Consider the following 21,514-nt stretch of genomic DNA (forward strand, 5'->3'; position numbering starts at 1 on the left):
AGCAGGGTGACAATATACAGCCTTGACGTACTCCTTTTCCTATTTGGAACCAGTCTGTTGTTCCATGTCCAGTTCTAACTGTTGCTTCCTGACCTGCATACAGGTTTCTCAAGAGGCAGGTCAGGTGGTCTAGTATTCCCATCTCTTGAAGACTTTTCCACAGTTTATTGTGATCCACATAGTCAAAGGCTTTGGCATAGTCAATAAAGCAGAAATAGATGTTTTTCTGGAACTCTCTTGGTTTTTCGATGATCCAGCAGATGTTGGTAATTTGATCTCTGGTTCCTCTGCCTTTTCTAAAACCAGCTTGAACATCTGGAAGTTCACGGTTCACATATGTGATCAGTGATTATAATAGGGTAACTCTTAATATGGGAAGATGCAGAGAAGGTATACTTTCCTGGACCATAACTAGAAGACAGGTGTTCAGAGATCTTTGACTATTAAGACCTAGTCCAGTAAAAGCACATTGAGTGGCCTGTCGGCAAAATCTTCTCCAGAACTAGGAATGAGGCTTCCTAGCAACGTGGGGGTGAAATGATCATGAAATCCCTCCCAAAGTATGGTCCAATTTATGACCATGAGACGGAGAAGGCAATGGCAACCCACTCCAGTACTCTGGCCTGGAGAATTCCATGGATGGAGGAGCCTGGTGGGCTGCAGTCCATGGGGTTGAGAAGAGTTGGGCACGACTGGCCAACTTCACTTTCCCTTTTCACTTTCATGCATTGGAGAAGGCAATGGCAACCCACTCCAGTGTTCTTGCCTGGAGAATCCCAGGGACAGAGGAGCCTGGTGGGCTGCCGTCTTGGGGTCACACAGAGTTGGACACGACTGATGCGACTTAGCAGCAGCAACAGCAGCATGACCATGAGACAGCCCTGTCAATTACAAATTGGCACTTGCCAAGAACATTTGCCATAACTGAGCAACAACGATAACAATGAGGGCATTTGCCATCCACCTCTGCAGAGATTGAACCCTGTGCTGCTGCAGCTGCTGACCTTCAACACCCTCTGAAGGGTATTACAGTGGAGAGTGAGGCACTCTGGCTCCAGGGAAATTGATGGAACAGGTCTTTAGATAGTGAGGTATTTCCAGAAACTGATTTCATGATCCCAGTCCTTGACTCTCTTCATATTTAGAAAAGCACTGAATCCCTTCATAGTGACATTGGCTCCTCGTGCCTAGTAGAAAACCTTTTGTAAAGTAAGCACTTGACTGCACTGAACTCCTCATTCACCAAAATCTTATGTACTGACCTTCCCCAACTACGTCTTTGGAGCAGTCTCTCAGAGCTATCTGAGGTGCTGTCTTCCAGGCTATAGTCCTCATTTTACCCCAAATAAAACTTAATTCATAACTTTCACATTGTGCATCTTTTCATTCAACAGTATATTGAAAGTAAGTTAGATAATTCTCTATTAAATATTTAATTTGTTTATTTGTGTATAACGAGTTTCTTTGGTTGACAAATCCTTTGAACCTGAAATGGAAGTTGAAGCTTTTGGCAAAACAGCAGGATGATGGAGGACAAGATAAATGATCACATATTCCTCATTCTCGAAGTTAAGAACTCTCCCACTAGACATGTACAGAAAGGCTCGGTGGAGGTCAAAAAGGGAGGGGGTGCCACCCATAGCATGTGATGTCAACCTACCCACAGGCCTCTTTGCTGGAATCCATTTTGGTTAAGAGGTGTGCACACATGGGAGCACCCTGAGGTAAACCCAATATGGACTCAGCAGCAGGCAAAGCGAGATGATTGGCTAAAGGAAATTCAGGAAGAAACACTCATAAAAGTGATTTAAGCTACCTCAAGGCCACAGATCTCCTTCTGAGCCTGCCTGTGTGTCCATCCACACATACTCTTTCTCCTTCTAATAAAGACTTGTTTCACTATTTTCTGTTTCTATGTGGAAATTCCTTTTACACAGCTGCTGGTCGAGGGCCCTGTCACTGGTTGCTGTCCCTGGTGGTCTAGTGGCTAAAACTCAGCGCTCCCTCCTTCCTGGCTCCATTTTAGTCTTTGGCAGGAAACAGATATACCCTGCTTCAAATGCTAGCAGGCCATCTGTCTGCATCCCACCTACTTCCCCAGTGTCAGCTAGATTCCAAGCTGGACTACAAAGCTCCTGCCCCAGATTTCACAGCAATAGTCAGGGTTGAGGTAGGTGTGGGACAGTGGTGGAAGACGACCCAGTAAGCTATGCTTGGATCCTGAATTGGATCAAAGATCACAGAGACCCTGGGCTTCCCTGGTAGCTCAGCTGGTAAAGAATCTGCCTGCAATGCAGGAGACCCCTGGTTCAATCCCTGGGATGGGAAGAGCTGCTGGAGAAGGGATAGACTACCCACTCCAGTATTCTTAGGCTAGCCTGGTGACTCAGCTGGTAAAGAATCCGCCCGCAGTGTGGGAGGCCTGGGTTCAATCCCTAGGTTGGGAAGATCCCCTGGAGAAGGGAACAGCTAGCCAGTCGAAGAACTGATGCTTTTGAACTGCGGTGTTGGAGAAGACTCTTGAGAGTCCCTTGGACTGCAAGAAGATCCAACCAGTCCATTCTAAAGGAGATCAGTCCTGGGTGTTCATTGGAAGGACTTATGCTAAAGCTGAAACTCCAATACTTTGGCCACCTCATGAGAAGAGTTGACTCATTGGAAAAGACTCTGATGCTGGGAGGGATTAGGGGCAGGAGGAGAAGGGGACGACAGAGGATGAGATGGCTGGATGGCATCACTGACTCGATGAACAAGAGTTTGGATGAACTCCGGGAGTTGGTGATGGACAGGGAGGCCTGGCGTGCTGCAATTCATGGGGTAGCAAAGAGTCGGACACGACTGAGCGACTACACTGAACTGAACTCACTCCAGTATTCAGGCCTGGAGAATTCCGTGGACTAGAGTCCATGGGGTGGCAAACAATCGGACACGACTGAGCGACTTTTCACTTTCTTTCTTTCACAGAGACCCTACCCCACCCACCCCCCACCCCACCCCGTGACAGAAGCTCCACCCCTGATCTCAGCACTGCTTCTACCAGGGGAGGTGGTCTTACCAGACTGGTACAGGAAGCCACAAGTCAGGGACCCCGGAAGCTTAGGAGATGGGTCTCTGGCTTCCCTGTACCATCCCCGAAGCCACATTGTACTTTTTCGAACACAATCAAACACAAGAAAGCAACTGGACTCTTGCAATACATATTTTTTTATCGTTTCTTGAGGCCGTCGGGGCCGGAGCTGCAGCCTGCAGACCTCCCAGGAGAGGGCCAGCCGCGGCCGAGCTCCGGGGAGGTGAGGGGCATGCGAGGATCTGGGTGTCGGGGCGGGAATGGGGGCCTAGCGCACTGGTTCTGCACCTCCTGCGAGACCAATCCAGGAAGCGGCGCCACTTCCTGACTCCTGGAAAGCTGCTGCACCCCTTGTGGGCCAAGGCCGCGGGGGCGCCGCAGCCGAACAGGCCCTTGTTGTCGCGCAGGCGCACTGGGTCGCACGGATCCTGCGGCCTGCCGCTTTCCTGCTGCGCAGGCGCACTAAGCCGCGCACCGGGAGGCGGGATCACGAACGGCTGGGAGCAGGCCGGAGGGCGATGGGCGGGGCCCCTGTTGCTTGGCCGTCGCCCCGCCCACTTCCGGCGTGCTGCTCTTCCGGGCGAAGGCGCCTGGCCTGGGTCCGAGGTGTGGCTAGTCCAGGCGACGAAGGAGACAACGATCGACCGTCAAGGCTGCAGCGACCATGGCGTCCAGCGGAGTCCGCGGGCCGACGCCGCGCTGGGGACCGACACTCGGCAGCGCTGCGCTGTTCCTGCTGCTCCTCCCGGCGGCCGTCGCCCAGGGTGAGGGCGGTCGGGGGGCACAGGGTCAAGGGGTCGAGGGGACCGGGCGAGGTGAGGACAGGGGGAGCAGGGTCGGGGTCAAGGAGTGCGGAGGGCAGGGGGTCGCAGCCGCCCGGGGTGGATGCTCCAGGCCCGCGCGGTTTTCGGGGACGGCCGGGGGCCACCCGAGTGTCCGTTGGTGGCCTGGGCCGGCCCTTTGTCCTGGCTCAGCATTCGGGGTGGTCCGGGACCGCGGGGGCGGCCTGGCCGAGAGCGCTGTCCCCTCTTTAATGTCCCCGCTACCCTGGGAAAGAGCTGTCGAGTGTGGACCCGGGGTCAGAAGCAGAGCTGGAGAGCTTGCCTGACCCACAGCAGGTCAGCGGCTGGAGTCCAGGGGCCTGGCCCTTGTGTGGGCACGGCTGGTGTGTTGGGGGGCTTTGCTCCCCTCGAGGAGACCTGTGTGCAGCCCTTCCACCGACGCCCACTGTGCAGAGTAGACCCCTCTGAGGAGCTCCAGGGTCAGCGGCCAGTGCTTGAACTTGGCCTGCCCTGCCGGGGCAGATTCTAGGCTCTCCAGACCTTCCCTACTTGGGTAGGTTGGGTGGCCCTCTTTGTTTATCCCACCACTTCTCAGTAACCACCTGTGCCCGGTGCTGAGCCTACATGGTGACTGGCTGATGGAGGCGCTGAGTTCCTGGGCTGCCTGACCTGGAAATAGCAGTTAGCGGGGTGAGGAGAGTGCATGACCTAAGAGCTCAGAAGCTCCAGAAAAGGGGCTGCTGGAGGGCAGCGTCCTGTGGGTGGTCTGCAGGTGGGTGGAGATCTTGGAGGGTTTGATGGGGGAGCTGTGTGTGGCGTGCAAGGGGTGGGGGGGGGTGGGTAATCACCAGTGTGGAAAACAGAGCCTCTGGCTGGTGACCTCACCCACCTGGGCCAGCCTGAGGGGCCAGGGCGTTTCTCAGCTCTGGTCAGCTGTAGTTGCATCAACTCTGTAGCACTGCAAGGCACCTTTCCTCTATGTGGCCTGAGCGGGTGTCTGCGTGCAGCACTGCGTGAGTCTCTTCATTCTCCTTCTAAACATACTTGTGTGCACACTTGTGACATTATCTGTCAGTGCAGCAGTGGAGTTGCACAGAATAGGGAACTTCTGGTTGAAATTGACTTTTCAGCACAAATGTGAACTTTCAGCACAACAGGATATGTGTAGCTGTAGAGAAAGTGTTGTTACGAAGACCTGGCTCCCACGACCATGGGTCCAAGGAGCCCTGTGAGCTGGTCTGTTTGACCTGGGAGTGCTTTTTACTAAACAGGCTGGATGAGAACCAAATCTGCTATCACCCAAGAGTCTCTCCTGGGTGGCTGAAGGGCCTGCGCTCTTGCATTGTTAGAGTAGGTGTGTCAGGAAACGCCCCCTGTGTGTTTGGCTGCTTGCCTTTCATGCTGGCTTGGCCCTGGACTTCTGAAGCCACCAGAGACCCCTGTGAGCTGAGTGGGCGGGTCCTGTGACAGTTTGGGAATGAAACCAGGCGTAGTATTTCAGGAGAAAGGCCGCAGTTTTTCTAGCCACACTGAGCACTGAGGTGCCCCTTTCCCACAGAGGCTGGGCTTGCTGTGTGGTTTGACTGTTTGTCATGCCATAGGAATGTGACTACACCATCTATGATACTTTGCATTCCTTGCAAGGATGCTGTGCGTATTAGTCAGGAAAAATTACCCTAAAGAAACAGAACCAGCAGGATATATGTAGAGTTATTTGGCTCAGACCATAAAGCATCTGCCTGCAATGTAGGAGACCGGGTTCGATCCCTGGGTTGGGAAGATCCCCTGGAGAAGGAAATGGCAACCCACTCCAGTACTCTTGCCTAGAAAATTCCATGGATGGAGGAGCCTGGTGGGCTACAGTCCATGGGGTCACAAAGAGTCGGACACGACTGAGGGACTTCACTTCACGTGACAGACTGGCTCACAGGACCGTGAGGCTGAGGAGCCCCATGAGCCGCTGTCTGCTCAACCAGGGAGACCTGGCGTGTGGTCTAGTCCACACCTCAAGGCCAGGCAGCAGGGAGCCAGGGAGTCACGGCGCAGTCTAAGCCTCACTGGCAAGGGGAGATGACATCTCAGATCACACGGCAGATTCGTGCTGCCTTGCAGTTTGTTCTGTCAGGGCCTCAGTGGATTGGGAGATGCCCACCTCCCTGGAGAGGGCCAGTGCTTTCATCTGTCCACCCGTTCAGATGCTAATCTCTTCTGGAAACACTTTCACAGATACTACCGGAAGTGTTTTGGGGAATTACCTGGCAGTCAAGTGGTTAGGACTCGGTGCTTCCACCGCTAGGGGCCCCGGTTCCATCCCTGCTCGGAGAACTAAGATCCTGCAAGCCATGAGGCATGGCCAAGAAGAAGAAAAAAATCTTCGTAAAAAGGAAAAGAGAAACAGTGTTTTACCAGCTCTCTTGGCATCCCTTAGCGCAGACAATTGACGGACAATATTAAGCACCACAGGTGTGTGAACTCAAAGACCATCACAGCAATCCAGAACCAGCCATGTCTTCTCTGCTGTGCGCTTGGGTGGAAGGGAGGCATCAGGAACCCACAAGGTGTTGAAGAGCTTTGGAGAGAAATTCATTGAAGAAGTTTCATGGACTTTGGACCCCACTTTAATTGTGTATGGGGTCAGACTCCAGCTGAGTTTCATCTTTACTTTGGAGGGAAGGCCACCCCTGAAAGGACCTCAGGCTGTTGTCCTAAACGGGGGTCCAGAGGAGCTGTGGGGGTGGAGGTGGGGCTCCTTCAGCACCCTTTCAGTCCAGCAGCACTGCGGTCCTGTTGCTGAAAACGGGGGGCTCCCAAGCAGGTCACAGGGCAATGGGTGTGTGCATGGGTCTGAGCCTTTGCCTTGCTCTGTACTCTCCTTCCCCCTTTTCTGCCGAGGTGGTAAGACAGCCAGGACTTTCTGTCTACATGAACTTGCCGCCGCATTTCTCCTGGGAAGGTGACAGCCACAGCACCCCCTGCCCCCGTGTCCTTTTGCCCTGCGCCATGGCCACAGTGCCTGATTCTGGGGACCTTCCACTGCCGCCGGCATGGCCAAATGCAGCCCTCTGGTCTGTTATGTTCCACAGGCAATATGCTTACTTGTTTCCTTGTTGTTAGAAAACATGCCTCTTCATACATGTAGTGTGTGTTCTTCCATGGTTAAGCAGGATTCACCTGAAACTGTAGGAAAGAAATCACATGTACCATGGCTGGTATGTCTTGAGAACCCTTTTTCTTTAGTTTAGTTTTCCTGAGAGCACAAGACTTAAAGTTCTGTAAGTCAGTGGCTCAGAGTCCAAGCTGGAGAGCCCGGCCTCAGCGACATTGCCCCTTCAAGCTTGGGATCTTGGGCGGGCTTTTTGGCTCCAGATTTCCTGTTTCTGTGATGAGAGAAAATGCCCTGAATGACCAAGAGTGCCTGGTCTCTGAATCAGTTGTAAATAGTTAACATGTTTCCCTTTCTTACTGTGCCCTGGTGTTTTCAAGGGCTTTGTGCTGACTTTGTGAGGGCTGTGTAACATTGGTGTTTCTGCACCGAGAACCTGCCTGGTGGTTCCAGGCCATGCTAGGAGCAGCAGGGTGAGGCAGTCCCCTTAGCCTGCTGCTCCTGGCCTCTCTGTTGACTTGTGTTGGCCCGTGACCTGGAGACGCTGGGCTGGACGGGTTTGCTAGTTCCTGCAGGACCAGTTGTCACACAGGCTTCTGCGTTGGAAATTCTCCATGAAGAATTCCTGTGCTTTATTACTGTTTCTGTCTTGGCTGCTGTTAAGATTGATGACAAGGAAGTGCAGGCTTGCTTCAGTTTTTCGGAAGGAATCGAGAGTGGATATGCAGATGAGAGTGTCATGCAGATAGATCCCTACCGTGCCTCCCTGCCCAGCGCTTTATTAGAAAAAGTTCAGAGCTGCAGAGAAAGTTGAAGGAAAGATGATGCGGTGAACTCCAGAATCCCTGTCTGTTCTTGCAGTCTTGGCCATGTGTACTCTGCCTTCCTGTCTGTGTCTGCCTGGGATGGCTTATTTTGGCTGTGTGACGTGGCTTGTGGGACTGTATTTCCCTGACCAGGGACTGAACCCAGGCCACTGCAGTGAAAGTGCAAAGTCCTATCCATTGGACCGCCAGGAAAGTTGGATTACCCAAACCAATGAGAGCAAGTTGTGATGTGGCCATTTGCCCTAAGTTCGCCAGGGTGTATCTCCTAAGAAGGAAGATATCAGCAGCACGTGACAGTCAGGTCTGCATGGTGACCATTAGGATGCTGCTGAACACTTGATTTAACACACACCTTGTGCACACAGATCACCAGTTACCCAGTGGCGTCCTCCGGCTGCTGACCCCGGGCACGCATGTGTTGCTGTTGGCTGTGGTATCTCTTAGCCTGCCTTCCCCTGGGGCAGCCCCTCAGCCTGTCCTTGGGCTCAGAGGCCTCTTTGCGGTCCCGTCAGTTTCCTCCGATCTGATTCGAGTGCGTGTGGGGAGCGTTCAGCCACTGGATAACTGTCCTTCCTGCACCCTCGGAGGCACCTTCTGCCACTGGTCCTGTGGTCTTGTGGTCATAGGTCGTCGTGGCAATACGTTTTATCACTCTTCGGGTGCCTTTTGTCTTCCTGAGTACAGTTGAACAGGGTGGGGGTGCTCTGAGACCGTGTGTAATCTCTTGTCCCTCCGCAGATGGCTCAGTGGTCTTGGCGTCCATTGCGATGGAGACTCTCAGCTGGTTGTCCTTCTCTGTTTATTCCATGCTGGTGTGAAATCATGAACATTCAGGAGGCGAGAGTCCATTACTCTGATGTTTAAGTCGTGCCGTTTGGCAAGGAGGACCCCCCCCGCCCCAACACACACACACACACACTGGCTTCTGGGCCTTTGTGCCACTCTCGGAGGCAACAGGCTGTCTGAGGTAACGTGTCGTCTCTGCCCCAGTTGTGGGGCCAGCTGTTGTCCTGCACAGAGCCTGGTGCCTTGTAGTGGGGACAGTATCATCTACCCTAGGCTCCTTGGTGGACAGAACTCAGAATTCAGCTTTCAAGTGAAGCCGTCCTCACGGCAGCCCCGCAGGGCTCCCCCTCCTGCCATCCAAGGCCTGTGGGTAAGGGGGCTCCAAACACCTGTGGCAACCCTGCCCTCTCGGCCCTGCTGTGAGAGGCGTTTGGGGGCTGTCAGCTTTCTCTGCCCTCCTGGGCTGAATGTGTCAAAGTAGTCTAAAATCAGCTTCAACACAAAGCTAACAGCACGCTACTGGAGGCTCTGAGAAGGATGCTATTTAATAGTGATTGCCTTAGAATGGTATGTTGTGACAGAAATGGGCTTTTATTTTTAAAAATGGGATGTACAAGAGCTACACTATTGAAGAGAAGCGCTCCCCAGCCCTCTCAGGTAGCAGTTTAGTACAGGTCCTGGTCAGCAAACGTTATGAATGAGATTGTGACTTAGACCTAAAGCTCCCTTTCCTCACATTTCATCATGAGAATCTCAGGAAGTCCAGGGAGCTGTGGGACCCAGGTGGTGAGCACTCCTCTGCCCACTGTGGGGTTTGTCACATTCTGAAATTACAGACACCCCCGCCCCCGCGCCTCCCTGCACACGTCATTACCAAGAGCTCAGTGTTCCTCTCCTCTTAGATCCATTCATTCTTTGTGCAGTGAGATGCAGGAACCTGCCTGTGCTATGGAGTGCATTCCACCTGTTCGACCCTGACCTCTTTCCAGCCTCAGAACAGGCATCTCCAGCAGTCGGGGCCCCACCCAGTCCGACCTGCCCCCCGCAGTTGAGTCTCACCTGTCCTGAACCCTGTGCTGTGGGCCTTTGTGGGGGCCTCTCCTGGCCCTCGTGGTCTGTAGTCATCTGTATGCAGGCCTGCTTCTTTTGGGGCTGAAGAGTGTCCCACTGCAGGACTCCCCAGTCACCTCTGTCCCCTGCCCCCCAGGCACTGCACGTGAGGAGGAGGTGGTGCTGGGAGGGGAGCATGCTCCCACTAGGCAGGAGGAGCCACCTGGCAGCTCTCCAGACCTGCAGGGAGGCCGAGGGGCACGCATGGTGCCTGGATCCCTGGGCCGTGTTCAACTCTCAGCTGTTACCATATGTAAAGTTTGCTGTCAGCTCTCCTGTGCACGGGGGTCTTGGTGTGTCTGGGACACACAAGACTGAGAGTGGAATTGCTGAGTCTCGGAGGAGCATCTTGTTGGGGTCCTTTAATGGACTGGAACCTGGTGGTCCGGAGTTGACGATAAGAAAGTGAAAGAGAGAAAGAGGCTGATATTCCCTGGTTTACGCAGATAACCAGTAAAGCTCTTGACACAGAGCTTGCATCACTCACTAAGGCACCAGGTGCCCTCTCGAGGGAGTGAAGGCACAGGGCACCTTCTCGAGGGGGTCTGAGAAGCCCGGGCAGGAGAGTGAGCACAGCAGGTCTCTACACTCCAGAGAATTAGCCAGGGCGGGGAGAGAGAGAGAAACAAAAACGACATGGGGACCTAAGCTCTGATGGAGCAAAGGTGCTTTAATGGTCTTTCTGTGAGTATATATAGGCTGTTGTACAAGATCCTTCTTTCGACAATGATAAAGATCAGAAAACCAAACATACAGCAGCTGTTACCAAGGGAACAAGGGATTAATCATGGTCACAAGGTCAGGAGATGATCCATATCTCAAGAAAGGGGATCGAGACTAAGCAGTTTTGTCGTAAAGAGCATGTTTACTAAAGGAGATTTAAGCCTGTCTCACACAGTGACTTCAGTTCCTGGGAGCAGCGTGCTGCTCCTCGTGAAGATAATCAAAGGACTTGTGAGAAACAGCGTGTAGGAATCCTCCTGTTAAGCGCTCCCGGACAGCATCTGTTTGTTTTCAAGTGGCTGAGCTGTTGTGCACACCTGCTGACATGCTGAGAGCCCCTGATCCTCACCACGGTTTCACATCCTCAGTTCTGGTGGGTGGGAAGTGGGACCTGACTGTGACTCCTGTGCCTTTGCTAGTAGCCGAGGGTTGTACTCAGGCCTCTTCTGAGTGTGCGCACATGTCAGGCAGCCTGGGGTGAAGAGCAGCTGCTTGATGGTGGGGTGGAGAGTCTGTTCGTGCACCAGCTCTCCCCTGACTGGCTTGAGTTCCAGAGCTGTTAGCTGCTCAGCTTTGAGTCCTTCCTGTAGTGGTTGTCCCGTGAAGATGCCCAAGAGGCGGGGGGTGTGCGGGGTGCTCCACGGGGTTAAAACGGCTTCTCCCTCCTGCCTGGGGAACCAGCCAGGGGCTGAGGCCTGGCTCAAGCCCAGCCTGGAGCTGCTGTGGTCTTCGGCTCCAGAGTGTCTGCTGAGGAGCTGGTCATTGGTGCCCAGGCAAGAAGCAGGTGACTGTCTCCCGGGAGACCCCTGGGGTCAGGACCACGCCCGCTGCTGGCATGTCCCCACAGGATTCCACTTAGAGGCTCAGCTGTGCACCTTAAAGGCTGGGTGTCCCTCTCCAGGTTCTGAGCATGACTCGCTGTGGCCTCCTGGTGTTGACACTGCAGGATTCTCAGTGATGTTCATTCTTTCCCTGCAGGTTGCTCTCAGAACACAAGCAGAACCTGTGAAGAGTGCCTGAAAAACGTCTCGGTAAGTGGTACGTGGTCAGCGCATGATGCAGAAGCACACTGGCCAGCTCTGACTCCAGGGGCCGTGTGCGTGGTAGGGGGTTCAGGGCGGTCAGTAACAGCTTTTCTTGGGCGATTTAAACTGTCAGGAGAGCTGCACACACCACTGAGTGTTATTAACGTGCTGCTTCAGCCCCTGAGAGCAAACGTGAGCCCCTGGCTCATGGCCATGAATGCATATGAGCCCTGGGGCCTGCAGGTGTGGTGTTGGGTGAGGGCAGGTGCTTGAAAGTTGGGGGGACATGTTTAGCCCCTAGTCTGTGACTGTCGACCTGTGTCCAGGGCTTCCTGGGTGTCATTCCACCTTGCAGGCCTGTTGGGACAGGGGCTGGGCTGTTCGACACATGGGCCCTGAGACATGGCCGGCGTGCCTGGGGTCCTCCCAGCCCCCCATTCTTACCCAGTGCTGAGCGTCAGCTCTCCTGCTGAGGGGTCCTTGAGACAGAGCGCCCCGTGTTCTTTCTCGTCTCTGGTTAGGTTTGCCCAGATGACAGTGGGTACACACGTCCTCTGAAGGCCTGACTCCCGCTCTGAACTCAGGCAGGGGAGGGCTTCCCTGGTGGCTCAGTGGTGAAGAATCCACCTGCTCAATGCAGGAGACATGGGTGTGATCCCTGATCCGGGAACATCCCACATACCTCGGAGCAACTAAGTCCCTCCGCTGTAAGGACTGAGCCTGTGCTCTGTGACAAGAGAAGCCACCACAATGAGAAGCCCACGCGCTGCAACTAGAGAAAACGTCTGAACAGCAGTGAAGACCAGTGCAACCAAGAATAAAGAGTGCAGAGGAAAGCCAGGCCCTCAGTGTGTGACTCTTCGAAGCACAGGAGCTGCTGGAAGGGTCCATAGGCCCCTGCAGCCTGCCAGCGCCCGCGTGGTTCACCGCGTGCTTGTACCTCGTTATCTAAAAACAGGAGGGAGATGGTGGCAGAACTTCCGTGGAGGAGAACTTGGCGCAGTGCGCTCCGGGGCTCTTGGTAAAACTGCAGGGGAAGAACGGAAGATGAGGTGTTTAAAACTTGACGGTTTTAAAATGGAGGGTTTCCCCCCAATTTTTAACTCAGGAAAGAACCACTGAAATGGAAGGAATCCTCAAATGGCAAAAACGAAGAGGGCCTTGCTGCTGTTTGTCATTTTGAACATGGGGCACCAGAGTGTACACTGCCTCGGTGGTCCTGGGACCCCAGGTTTCATTGCGACATTTTTTTGGTAACAGACTCTCACCCTAACCTGGGATGGAAAAATAACGTTGTTTTCTATCCTGTTAAAACCTGTAAGAAAAACAACTTCGTGAAATCTTTACTTTTGAGCATAAAAATACCCACAATGTTCCAACCTGGGTGGGCTTGTTAGGTGGCTCAAACCTCCCATCTGAGCCAGCACGTGCCCAGCTCTAGGCCCCTGCCTGGTGTGCCAGCCAGGTCCCCACCACGTGCTCCAGGGACACGGGCAACGTGGCTTCAGGTTCACTAGCAGCACTTTCTCTTTAGTTGCATTGTCTTTAAAATGGACCACTCGGTGGAGTTGTAGAGGTCAAGTGGGTAATAACCTTAGGTGGACACCACTCAACTGCCTGGCTTGGTCCCTCCTGCAGGGGATGTGGACCCTCCAGTGAGGGACGTGGGGAAGCACAGAGTGCCTGCCTTCCTGCCAGTGCTGCAGGAAGCCACGAGGCGTGGGGGTGCCTGGTGGAGGAGGTTTGAGTGAGGAGGGCCTTGGTGGGTGGGTGGAGTTGAGCTGCTGTGTTGGGGAGGGGGCTGAGGAGGGAACAGCAGTGGTGGGGGCCGCACAGGGCAGACCCTGGCCCGTCTGACGTCTGACGTCCTCTTCCAGTGCCTTTGGTGCAATGCGAACAAGATGTGCTTGGACTACCCAGTGACCAAAGTCCTGCCGCCCAGCTCCCTCTGCCGGCTAAGCTCCGCACGCTGGGGCGTGTGCTGGGGTAAGTCACCACTTTCTTTGGTTTCTTGCAAAACCAGTGTCGTTTTGAACATTCTGGTTGTGCTCAATGAAGGGAAGACGCCAGAAGTGGGGATGGCCGGTGAGAGTGCTGGTGTCTGAGAAAGGGGTGGCCCGGGTTTGACGGCCATGGCCTCTGTTCTGCAGGCGTCTCCCCACATCCCAGGGCCATGCAGGTGGTGTCAGCTCCTGTCCGGGTGGCGGTGCTTCTCCTAGGGAGACGTGCACTCGGTGAGACCCAGGCTGGTTTCTAGTGGCCATATCAGTTGGTGGGTGGTACATGCTGCCACCTGGAACTCATTTTTATGAGTTGGGCTTATTAATCCTTTGCTTAGTGGCTCAGGCTTGGGGCCTTCCAGAGGCCCGCCTGGCTGCAGATTGTAGGAGCTGGTGCTCTCACAGGGAGTTGTGATGGTCCGTTTGTGTGTTTGCATTTTCGGTTCATCTGCAATTTATTCTCTGTGTTACCTTTTTTCTAAACAATTTCTGTCCCAGAATCTGTCAGCCTTCAACTGAACAACTCACTTCTGATTTCACCCGCTGAAACCTCGGGGACCCAGAAGTTTGTGTCTGTGTGAGTGTGTGTGTGTGCACGTACACGTGGAGACGTGCCTGTTGACGTCCACGCAGCTGGCTGCCCTCCTGGCCACCCTCACTCCGGAAAGGCTCCTTGGGCCTCGCCAGCGTATGTGTCGTCCTGGTGTCTGTCTCCCCGGGACCTTCCCTCCCACCTGTTCTGCAGGGACGGCTCTGGCTCCAGGGAACCGTGGGCATCTCGGGCTTGAACCGTTAAAGTGCTTTCAACAGTTGGAAGCGTGACTCCTAACACAGTGCACACTTGAGCCCTCACCCCTCCAGGCCTGTGCTCTAGAGTACATGCATGTGTGTGCACATACGTGTGTGTGTACAGACACTCGTATTCTATAGGGCACACACACATATGCACGTACGCGTGTGCAAACACTCGTACTCTAGAGGACAAACACACATGCATGCACGTGTGTGGACAGACATACACACACTTGTGTACTCAGTGGGTTGTCACAGGAGCCTGCAGGTAATGCCACTCAGCAAAACACAGACCACATCCAGTGCTTGCCTGTCCCCTGGGACCCCACGGGCGGCTGTTGTGGCGCGCTGGTGGACATCGGGCTGTATGTGGGCTGCCATGTGCTCCTGTGTGGGCTGAACGCAGCTGCCCACCGCTCTGGGCATGCCCTTAGGAGCGGACTGCTGGCTCACACCAGCAGTTTAGCCTGTCGGCCACACGTTTCTCAGAAGTGGCCGCCCCAGTGGACGCTGCTTCAGGCAGGGTGGGGCCTTGGTCGGTCCTTTTCTGTGACGTGAGGTTCCCGCCCTGGGGCTGTGAGTGTGGCTGACACAGGACATCTGGCCCTGGGCAGTTTGGGGAGGGGGCTCTGCACTCCACGCAGGCTCGCACTGGGTGAGGGGTCCTGGGGGGCAGTCTTTGTGGTAACAGGAGGGTGGAGTGCCCACAGTTTGGATTTGGGCTCATCCTCAGGCAGGCAGGGAGCTGGGATCTCGTCTGGGGGAGCCTTGCGGGGGCCCCTGGAGACACTCCAGGTTCACCTGGTCACAGCACGCCTCGCTCTCACACAGGCCTGCACCGCAGGTGCTTTCTGTTCTTGGAGGTGACTGTAGGGGCATCTTATTCAGTTCTAGGCATAATCGTGTGGGCTTGTGACTGTGACAACCTTAAGTGTATACATTCAATTGGAGAACAGCGAAGTCTCTATCGTTTGGCCCTTTGTCCAGGACCAGGTCTCTCTCTGCTCAGGTCTAATACGTCCTGTTCCCCATCATGGTGAGGTTTCTGTTTCTGCTTTATAACTGGGTCTAGCTGCTGACAAGAAAGGCTCCGGTGGGGGCAGGTGTGTCTTAGAGTCACGGTCTTCTCAGTCTGACTGGTTTCTAAAGTTGATTGTTTGGGAGTTCTCTGATCCAAAAGTTACATCCTCTGCTTGCGAGGGTCTTGTGTTACTTCTATTTCTTGTGTTTCTGGCACTTCCGGGATAGGTCAGGGGAGAAAAAACCACAAGATTCATGGCCAGTGTTGTCACGCTGGCAGCCTGAGGTGGCTCTGGGGTGGGGGCACCGGGGCGGTGGGCATCTGCCTCCCCCACCCCCAGCCAAGAAACTGGCAGGGTCGAAGGTGATCAGCTCTGTGAGGCAAGCCCAGTGCTGCAAGCTGTCATGGGAGGGTCCCACCACCATCCAGGAGTACAGGGCGGGGCTGGGCTGACTGGACGGTGCCAGGCTGTCCTCTGAGAGGCTCTGGTGTGAGAATGAAGTGGAAAAGTACTGAGTGGCTGGTTTTAATTTGTAAACCCTCAAGAGAAGCTGGGAAGAATTGGAATTTGTCCTAACTGTGTTAGGTCTGGGCAGGAAACCACAGTCAGCTGATGGCGGCAGTGCCGCTTTGCAGCCCCCGGGTGTCCCTTGACCTGGGCCGTGGCTCTGGCGGGCCCTTGGCCTGCACAGGCGGACATGCCTCCTGCTGGCCTTTGACTCAGGTCGTCAGAGCAGGGCCGGTCTACCTGGTTTTGTCAGCTTTCCTCAGGTTGGAAACATCTCTCCAGCATCAGGTGGTGAGGAAACTTACCTGTTGCTTGAAGTTGATGGAAACTGGTGACTCAGTCACAGAAACAGGCTGGAGGAAGGTGGGGCATTGCCACCACACCCCTGGTTCTGGAGACCCCGTGGGGGAGGGGCGTCCCTAGTTCGGAGACCTCATGGGGGAGGGGCGTCCCTAGTTCTGGAGACCCTGTGGGGGAGGGGTGTCCCTAGTTCTGGAGACCCCATGGGGGAGGAGCGTCCCTAGTTCTGGAAACCCTTTGGGGAGGGACATCCCCGGTTCTGGAGACCCCACAAGGAGGGGCGTCCCTGGTTCTGGAGACCCCACGAGGAGGGGCGCTCCTAGTTCTGCAGACCTCACTAGGAGGGGTGTCCCCAGTTCTAGAGACCCCATGAGGAGGGGCGTCCCTGGTTCTGGAGACCCCACAAGGAGGGGCGCTCCTGGTTCTGGAGACCCCACGAGGACGACCGTCCCCAATTCTGAAGACCCTTTGGGGAGGGACATCCTCGGTCTGGAGACCCCAGGAGGAGGGGCATCCCCGGTTCTGGAGACCCCAGGAGGAGGGGCATCCCCGGTTCTGGAGACCCCACGAGGAGGGCCGTCCCCGGTTCTGGAGACCCCACAGGGAGGGGTGCTGCCAGAAGCAGTCAGGCCCTAACTCTGCGCCTTTGAACTTGCAGTGAACTTCGAGGCCTTGATCATTGCCATGTCGGTGATCGGGGGCTCCCTCCTCCTGGGGGTTGCCATCTGCTGCTGCTGCTGCTGCAGGAGGAGCCGGAGCCGACGGCCAGACAAGAGCGAGGAGAAGGCCATCCGGGAGCGCGAGGAGCGCCGGGTCCGGCAGGAGGAGCGGTGAGGCCCAGCCTGATTGGGGGCAGCAGGGTGGGGTGCTCCTGCTGCCCAAGCTTCCTCCACGTCTGAAGAGCAGGACCACGTGGAGTGCCCACAGGGTTTTCTCAGGGTGGTGTGGAGGGTGGGAAGCTGAGTGTGGGGGCTGGGCTGGCATGGCCTCTAGCGGGTGGTCCAGTCCTGAGCCAGCAGAGGCTCAGCGGGAGGAAGGCATTTAACTAGGTCTCCTGTCCGTCTGAGGCCTAACTGGGCCTCTTCTGTGGCCAGTGCTCTGGTGACCATGTGTCCCTGGTCCTGGAGCCCTTTGGCGAGTGTGTGCAGTACGGCCAGGATTGGGGGTGCTGACCTGCCAGCCTGCGGCTGCTGGGGGCCAGGACCCATGTACTCCCCACTGTCTTCAGAACCAAGGAGAAGATCTTTGCTGATTTGTTTTTATGTGAAAAGAAAATTTTCTAAAATCACAGTAAGGGGCACTGGAATTGGTTTTATCGAAAGGAAGAGTTGAATGATGTGCCATCAAAGCAGCTTTGAGTGCGTGCTTAACACCTGCCCATCCTGGTTGGGATGGCCACAGCCAAGCTGTCCTGCCCGGTCTGGCTCCAGGCCAGAGGATGTGAGAGGCACAGCTGTTAGAATTACGCTGTAGTTTGGTGCTAAACCAGATTTCTCTGTTTTAGGAGAGTGGAGATGAAGTTGAGACATGATGAAATCAGAAAAAAATATGGTAAGAGCAATGGGCTCCCCATTTCTGTTGGCAGGGGCTGGCCCGGCCTTCCCGGTCACGTTCAGTGCCGGGCAGTCTCTGCTGTGTGTGCGGTGGCTCTCCAGGAGCACACGGTTGACCACTGGTTCCCCCGAGTGTTTGTGCATCCGTTGGCCTTCCCGGCACCTGTGTGCCTGTGAAGTGCTGCCTCCCTTCCCCTTTGCTCTGATTTGCCTTCCAGTCGGGGAGCTCCTGAGCTGCGGGGCCCTTTGTCCCCCACCCTCATGCTGGAGTTGTTCCTGGCCTGACTTCCCACCCTCTCGGCAGTGGCCACACTCAGGCCTTGTCCTGGGAGCTGTGTCCTGTTCTGTTCCAGTGTTTGCTTGGCGAGGTTTTCCATGGAGGGACTGTTTTCTTTGGTGTTAGGAGCATTGAACCTGCTCCTGTGTTTAGTTGGTTCTGTGCTGATTTGCAAACCACCAAGGTCATTGGTGTTTTCTGCGCTTGGTTTCCTACGAAATTGGAAATTGTAGAAAGGAGCTTTTTGACATTTGATTAAAATTAATGGAAATAAGAGACAGGTGGGTGTGCGCGCGCACACACACACACACACACCCCTGATTAAAATTAATGTAAATAAGGTGGGTGTGTGCTCTCATACACACACGCACACACACACTCAGCTTTTTGATATCTGATTAAAATTAATGTAAATAAGAGACAGAGACAGGTGGGTGTGTGCTCGCATGCTTGTGTATGCGAGCACACACACACACTTGGACCTGTGCCCAACCTGCACAAGGCCTTTTCTGGAGCAGTCAGAGATTCCCTGTATTCCTTTCAAGGAGCTGATCAGTTGCCCTGTAATTGCACTGACGGAATTAACTTGTGCGCATTTGTGTGAAGCCCTCTGAATGGCTTGGACTGAGGAAGGAAAGCCTCGATCTCGGGAAGAATTTGGGGCGGGGTCAGGGCTGAGCCTGATTGACACACAAGACACAGCACAGATGAAACCCCCTCCCCTTTGGGTTCCTTCTCACAAGGCAGCTTCCGTCTGTTTTTCCCTCTAAACTAGAAGTAGCGCCAGGAGCTGGTTTGGGTATTTTTTCCAGCAGGACCTTAACAGTACTGCTTGTACTTGGCACATGACAGTTCCCTACCCCAAACCAGCCGTGCGTTTCTCCAGCTGAGCTCACCGTCTTCCCCTGACACACAGCACCCTCCCTCTACCCGCACCTGGCCCCATTATCCCCCACGCCCCAAGCCCTGTGGGGAGGAGGGTTTGCAGTGGCTCCAGCTGTTTAAAGAGGAGAGGATGCTTCTCATACAGGCAACTCCTGGTCTTCGAGTGTTTAGCTCCTTCACTTTTGAACTGATAAGTCACCTTCTGCCTGTGATCTTAATTCTAAAAATTAATCAGGATTTATATAGAGCATCTCAAGTATGGCGCTTTTGTTTTCTTATATATAATTTAGCCAGCCACAGAGGGATGACACAGTGGCTTTCTTATTTCTTTCTGGATCAGCAAACAAGTCTTTTGTGCTTAGGACCTATTTTTCTTAGAAGTATTGTTTCCAGTAAATTTCACTTTGGTTTTAAAGTCGCCAGTGGTGTGACTTTCTCAGAAGGGTAGTGTCTGAGCTCCTTGCACACCTGTCTTCCTTGGGGCTTCAGTAAACCTTCATACGGGCTTCTGTGGAAACCTTCACACACAGCCTCACGTGCCGTTTTCTGGCTCCTGTTGCCTGTGGCCGAGTGTATTTCTAATCAGGCTTGTTTTGTTTTCAGGTTTGTTTAAAGAAGAAAACCCATATGCCAGATTCGAAAACAACTGAGACGCACTTGGTGGCGCGGCGAGCAGTCTCCAGGCCTGTAGTCAGCAGGGACCCGCCGCCCGTGCGCCTCCTGCCCTAGGGAAGGAAGCTGCCTCGGGCTGAGGCCTGGGAGCTTCTGTTTCCTCTTCTCTCGTTTCTGTATTTAATCACTTGAGACACGAAGGCTGTCAGGGCTTCTCTGTTGTTCTGTTGTCCACTTGGGGAGGAAGCGGCACACCTCAGGCCTCCGCTCGTCTGTGAGCCAGTGCAGACGGCCCTGCATCCAGGCCCGCGAGGTCCACGTGCAGGAAGCAGAGCGGTGCAGTCCGTCCTGGGACCTCCCCAACCCCTATCGTTTCCCCTGCATCTCGGGGCCCAGGATGCAGTCTGACCTGACCCACACCAAATAGCATTGAGCTGTAAACCTTTTTTTATTATTGGATTTTATTCTCCCACCCAAAAGATTCTCCCAAAAAGCTTTATTGTCAGAGTTCAGACTGCTTATGGGGTGATTTTTCAAGTTTGTGTCTTTACCGGTACATCAAGATATTCTAGTGTTCATCTGAATTATAAAACCTTCGATGGGCAGTCGTCAGTCAGGTGCTATTGTGTCCTGGGGGTGGGAGGGCCTCCTGAGGTTCTGCCTGCCTTCTCTTCAGCCCCACTGAGCGTCAGCCTCGGGGTCTCCTGAGTCAGACCCTCCCTGCTGTCTCTGGTGGTCACTCAGGGCTTGCAGGTGACCACAGGCCCTCCCTCGAGAGGAGGGGCTGCCGATGGGATCTCCACACATAGGCACTGGCGGCTGTTCCGCTTGTCCACCGACCCTAGCTCCCTGCCCGTCGTCTGTCTCGGCCTGTCCTGGGAATCTCCCACAGAGGCGGCTTCTCACGGGCGCTGGGTGCGGTGGTGCCGCCCTTGGGGTTCCTTTTTTCCAGATCAAGATGCGAGCCTGCAGTCAGTAGCCCTTGCACTTCCTGGCAGGGACAGCAGATGGTGAAGTCACTGTGAACAGCCTTTCTTAAAAAAAATCTGAAAATAGTCCTAGTTGCCAGATTGTTTTAAACGAGAAAAACATTGAGCTTTGGGAAGGAAGGTGAACGTGCACAATAGGTAGGGGCGTCCATGCGGATCCAGGGGTCAGAGGGCATTGTCACATGGCCACATGTGCCTGGTTAGCCACATGGATCTGTGTTTGACCTCAGTTCCACCCTCACATTTCACAGACCAGAAACAACCTTTAACAAAGTCCTTTTGTCTTATTTCTCTGATTTCTTGGGCATTTGATAGCAATGAAAGTATTATGAAACATTCCTAAATATAACAGTCTGCAAATTTTTACTTTATGCTGTTTGTTCATAAACTTTGTAGTAGACTTTAATGAACTTTGTATTAACTTGATAGTATGGATGTAAAATCACTCTTTCCTGACTTGAGGCTGCTGAGCTGAAAGCAGAGCCGGGTTGTAGATAAAACGGGTTGTTAGAGCGGGGTTGCTGGTGCACGTGCCACCCTCCCACACAGCACAGAGCCCTCCTGGGAGCAGCTCCGCAGTCTCACATTCTTCTGAAGCAGCACCAAGAGCAGCCAGAGATTGTAACCTCAAGGAAACCACGAGTCTGAGTGCCTTAATCTTTAACCAGTTTCCAATCAGCTGATTAATACATGCTTTTGTTGACTATGCCTTGTGTCCTTGTGTTTCATTTCTGGGGGCTGTGGACGTGAGTGCTTGGGGAGCAAGGGCAGCAGGGCTGCTGGAGTATAAGACGGGCTTCAGGACCCATTGGCACGAGTGCGCAGCGTGCTCCTAATGCCAGGCCGGTAGGGAGCCTCCACACCACGAGGTGAGAGGTCCCCGGGCCCTGCCTTGCGATGCGTTCATTCCTGCTGCAGCTCCCCTGCTTCAGACATGTGGCCAGCGCAGACACCTGGCCTCGTCCCCCACTCCTTCCCCCTCCCCGGGGCCCCTCCATCTTGTGAGCTGCTGCTTAGTTGGGGTTTTTTTGAGCACAAGCCATATGTCTCTGCTCAGCCCTGTGATAAACGTTCTCTGCTCCAAACTCTGAGGTTAGTCTCAGTCACAGGGCTGCTGAAGGCAACTGGAAGGGACGGTCAGGCAAGGCACTGTG

General features: G+C 54.3%; 1 protein-coding gene across 1 annotated transcript; it reads left to right on the top strand.

The window, feature by feature from the left end:
• Window positions 1-3,637: 3,637 nt before the first annotated feature.
• Window positions 3,638-21,066, top strand: PTTG1IP (PTTG1 interacting protein). The gene is made up of 6 exons (XM_086327509.1): window positions 3,638-3,831; window positions 11,377-11,429; window positions 13,301-13,409; window positions 16,703-16,874; window positions 17,549-17,595; window positions 19,363-21,066. The coding sequence occupies exons 1-6, from the start codon at window positions 3,732-3,734 to the stop codon at window positions 19,407-19,409; spliced, it is 528 nt and encodes a 175-aa protein (XP_086183635.1). The 5' UTR covers window positions 3,638-3,731; the 3' UTR covers window positions 19,410-21,066.
• The last annotated feature ends 448 nt before the right edge of the window (window positions 21,067-21,514 follow it).

This window comes from Bos grunniens, chromosome 1, assembly GCF_055505025.1.
Source record: "Bos grunniens cultivar Pamir isolate PY7600 chromosome 1, Bosgru_T2T1.0, whole genome shotgun sequence".
Classification (NCBI taxonomy): Eukaryota; Metazoa; Chordata; class Mammalia; order Artiodactyla; family Bovidae; genus Bos; species Bos grunniens.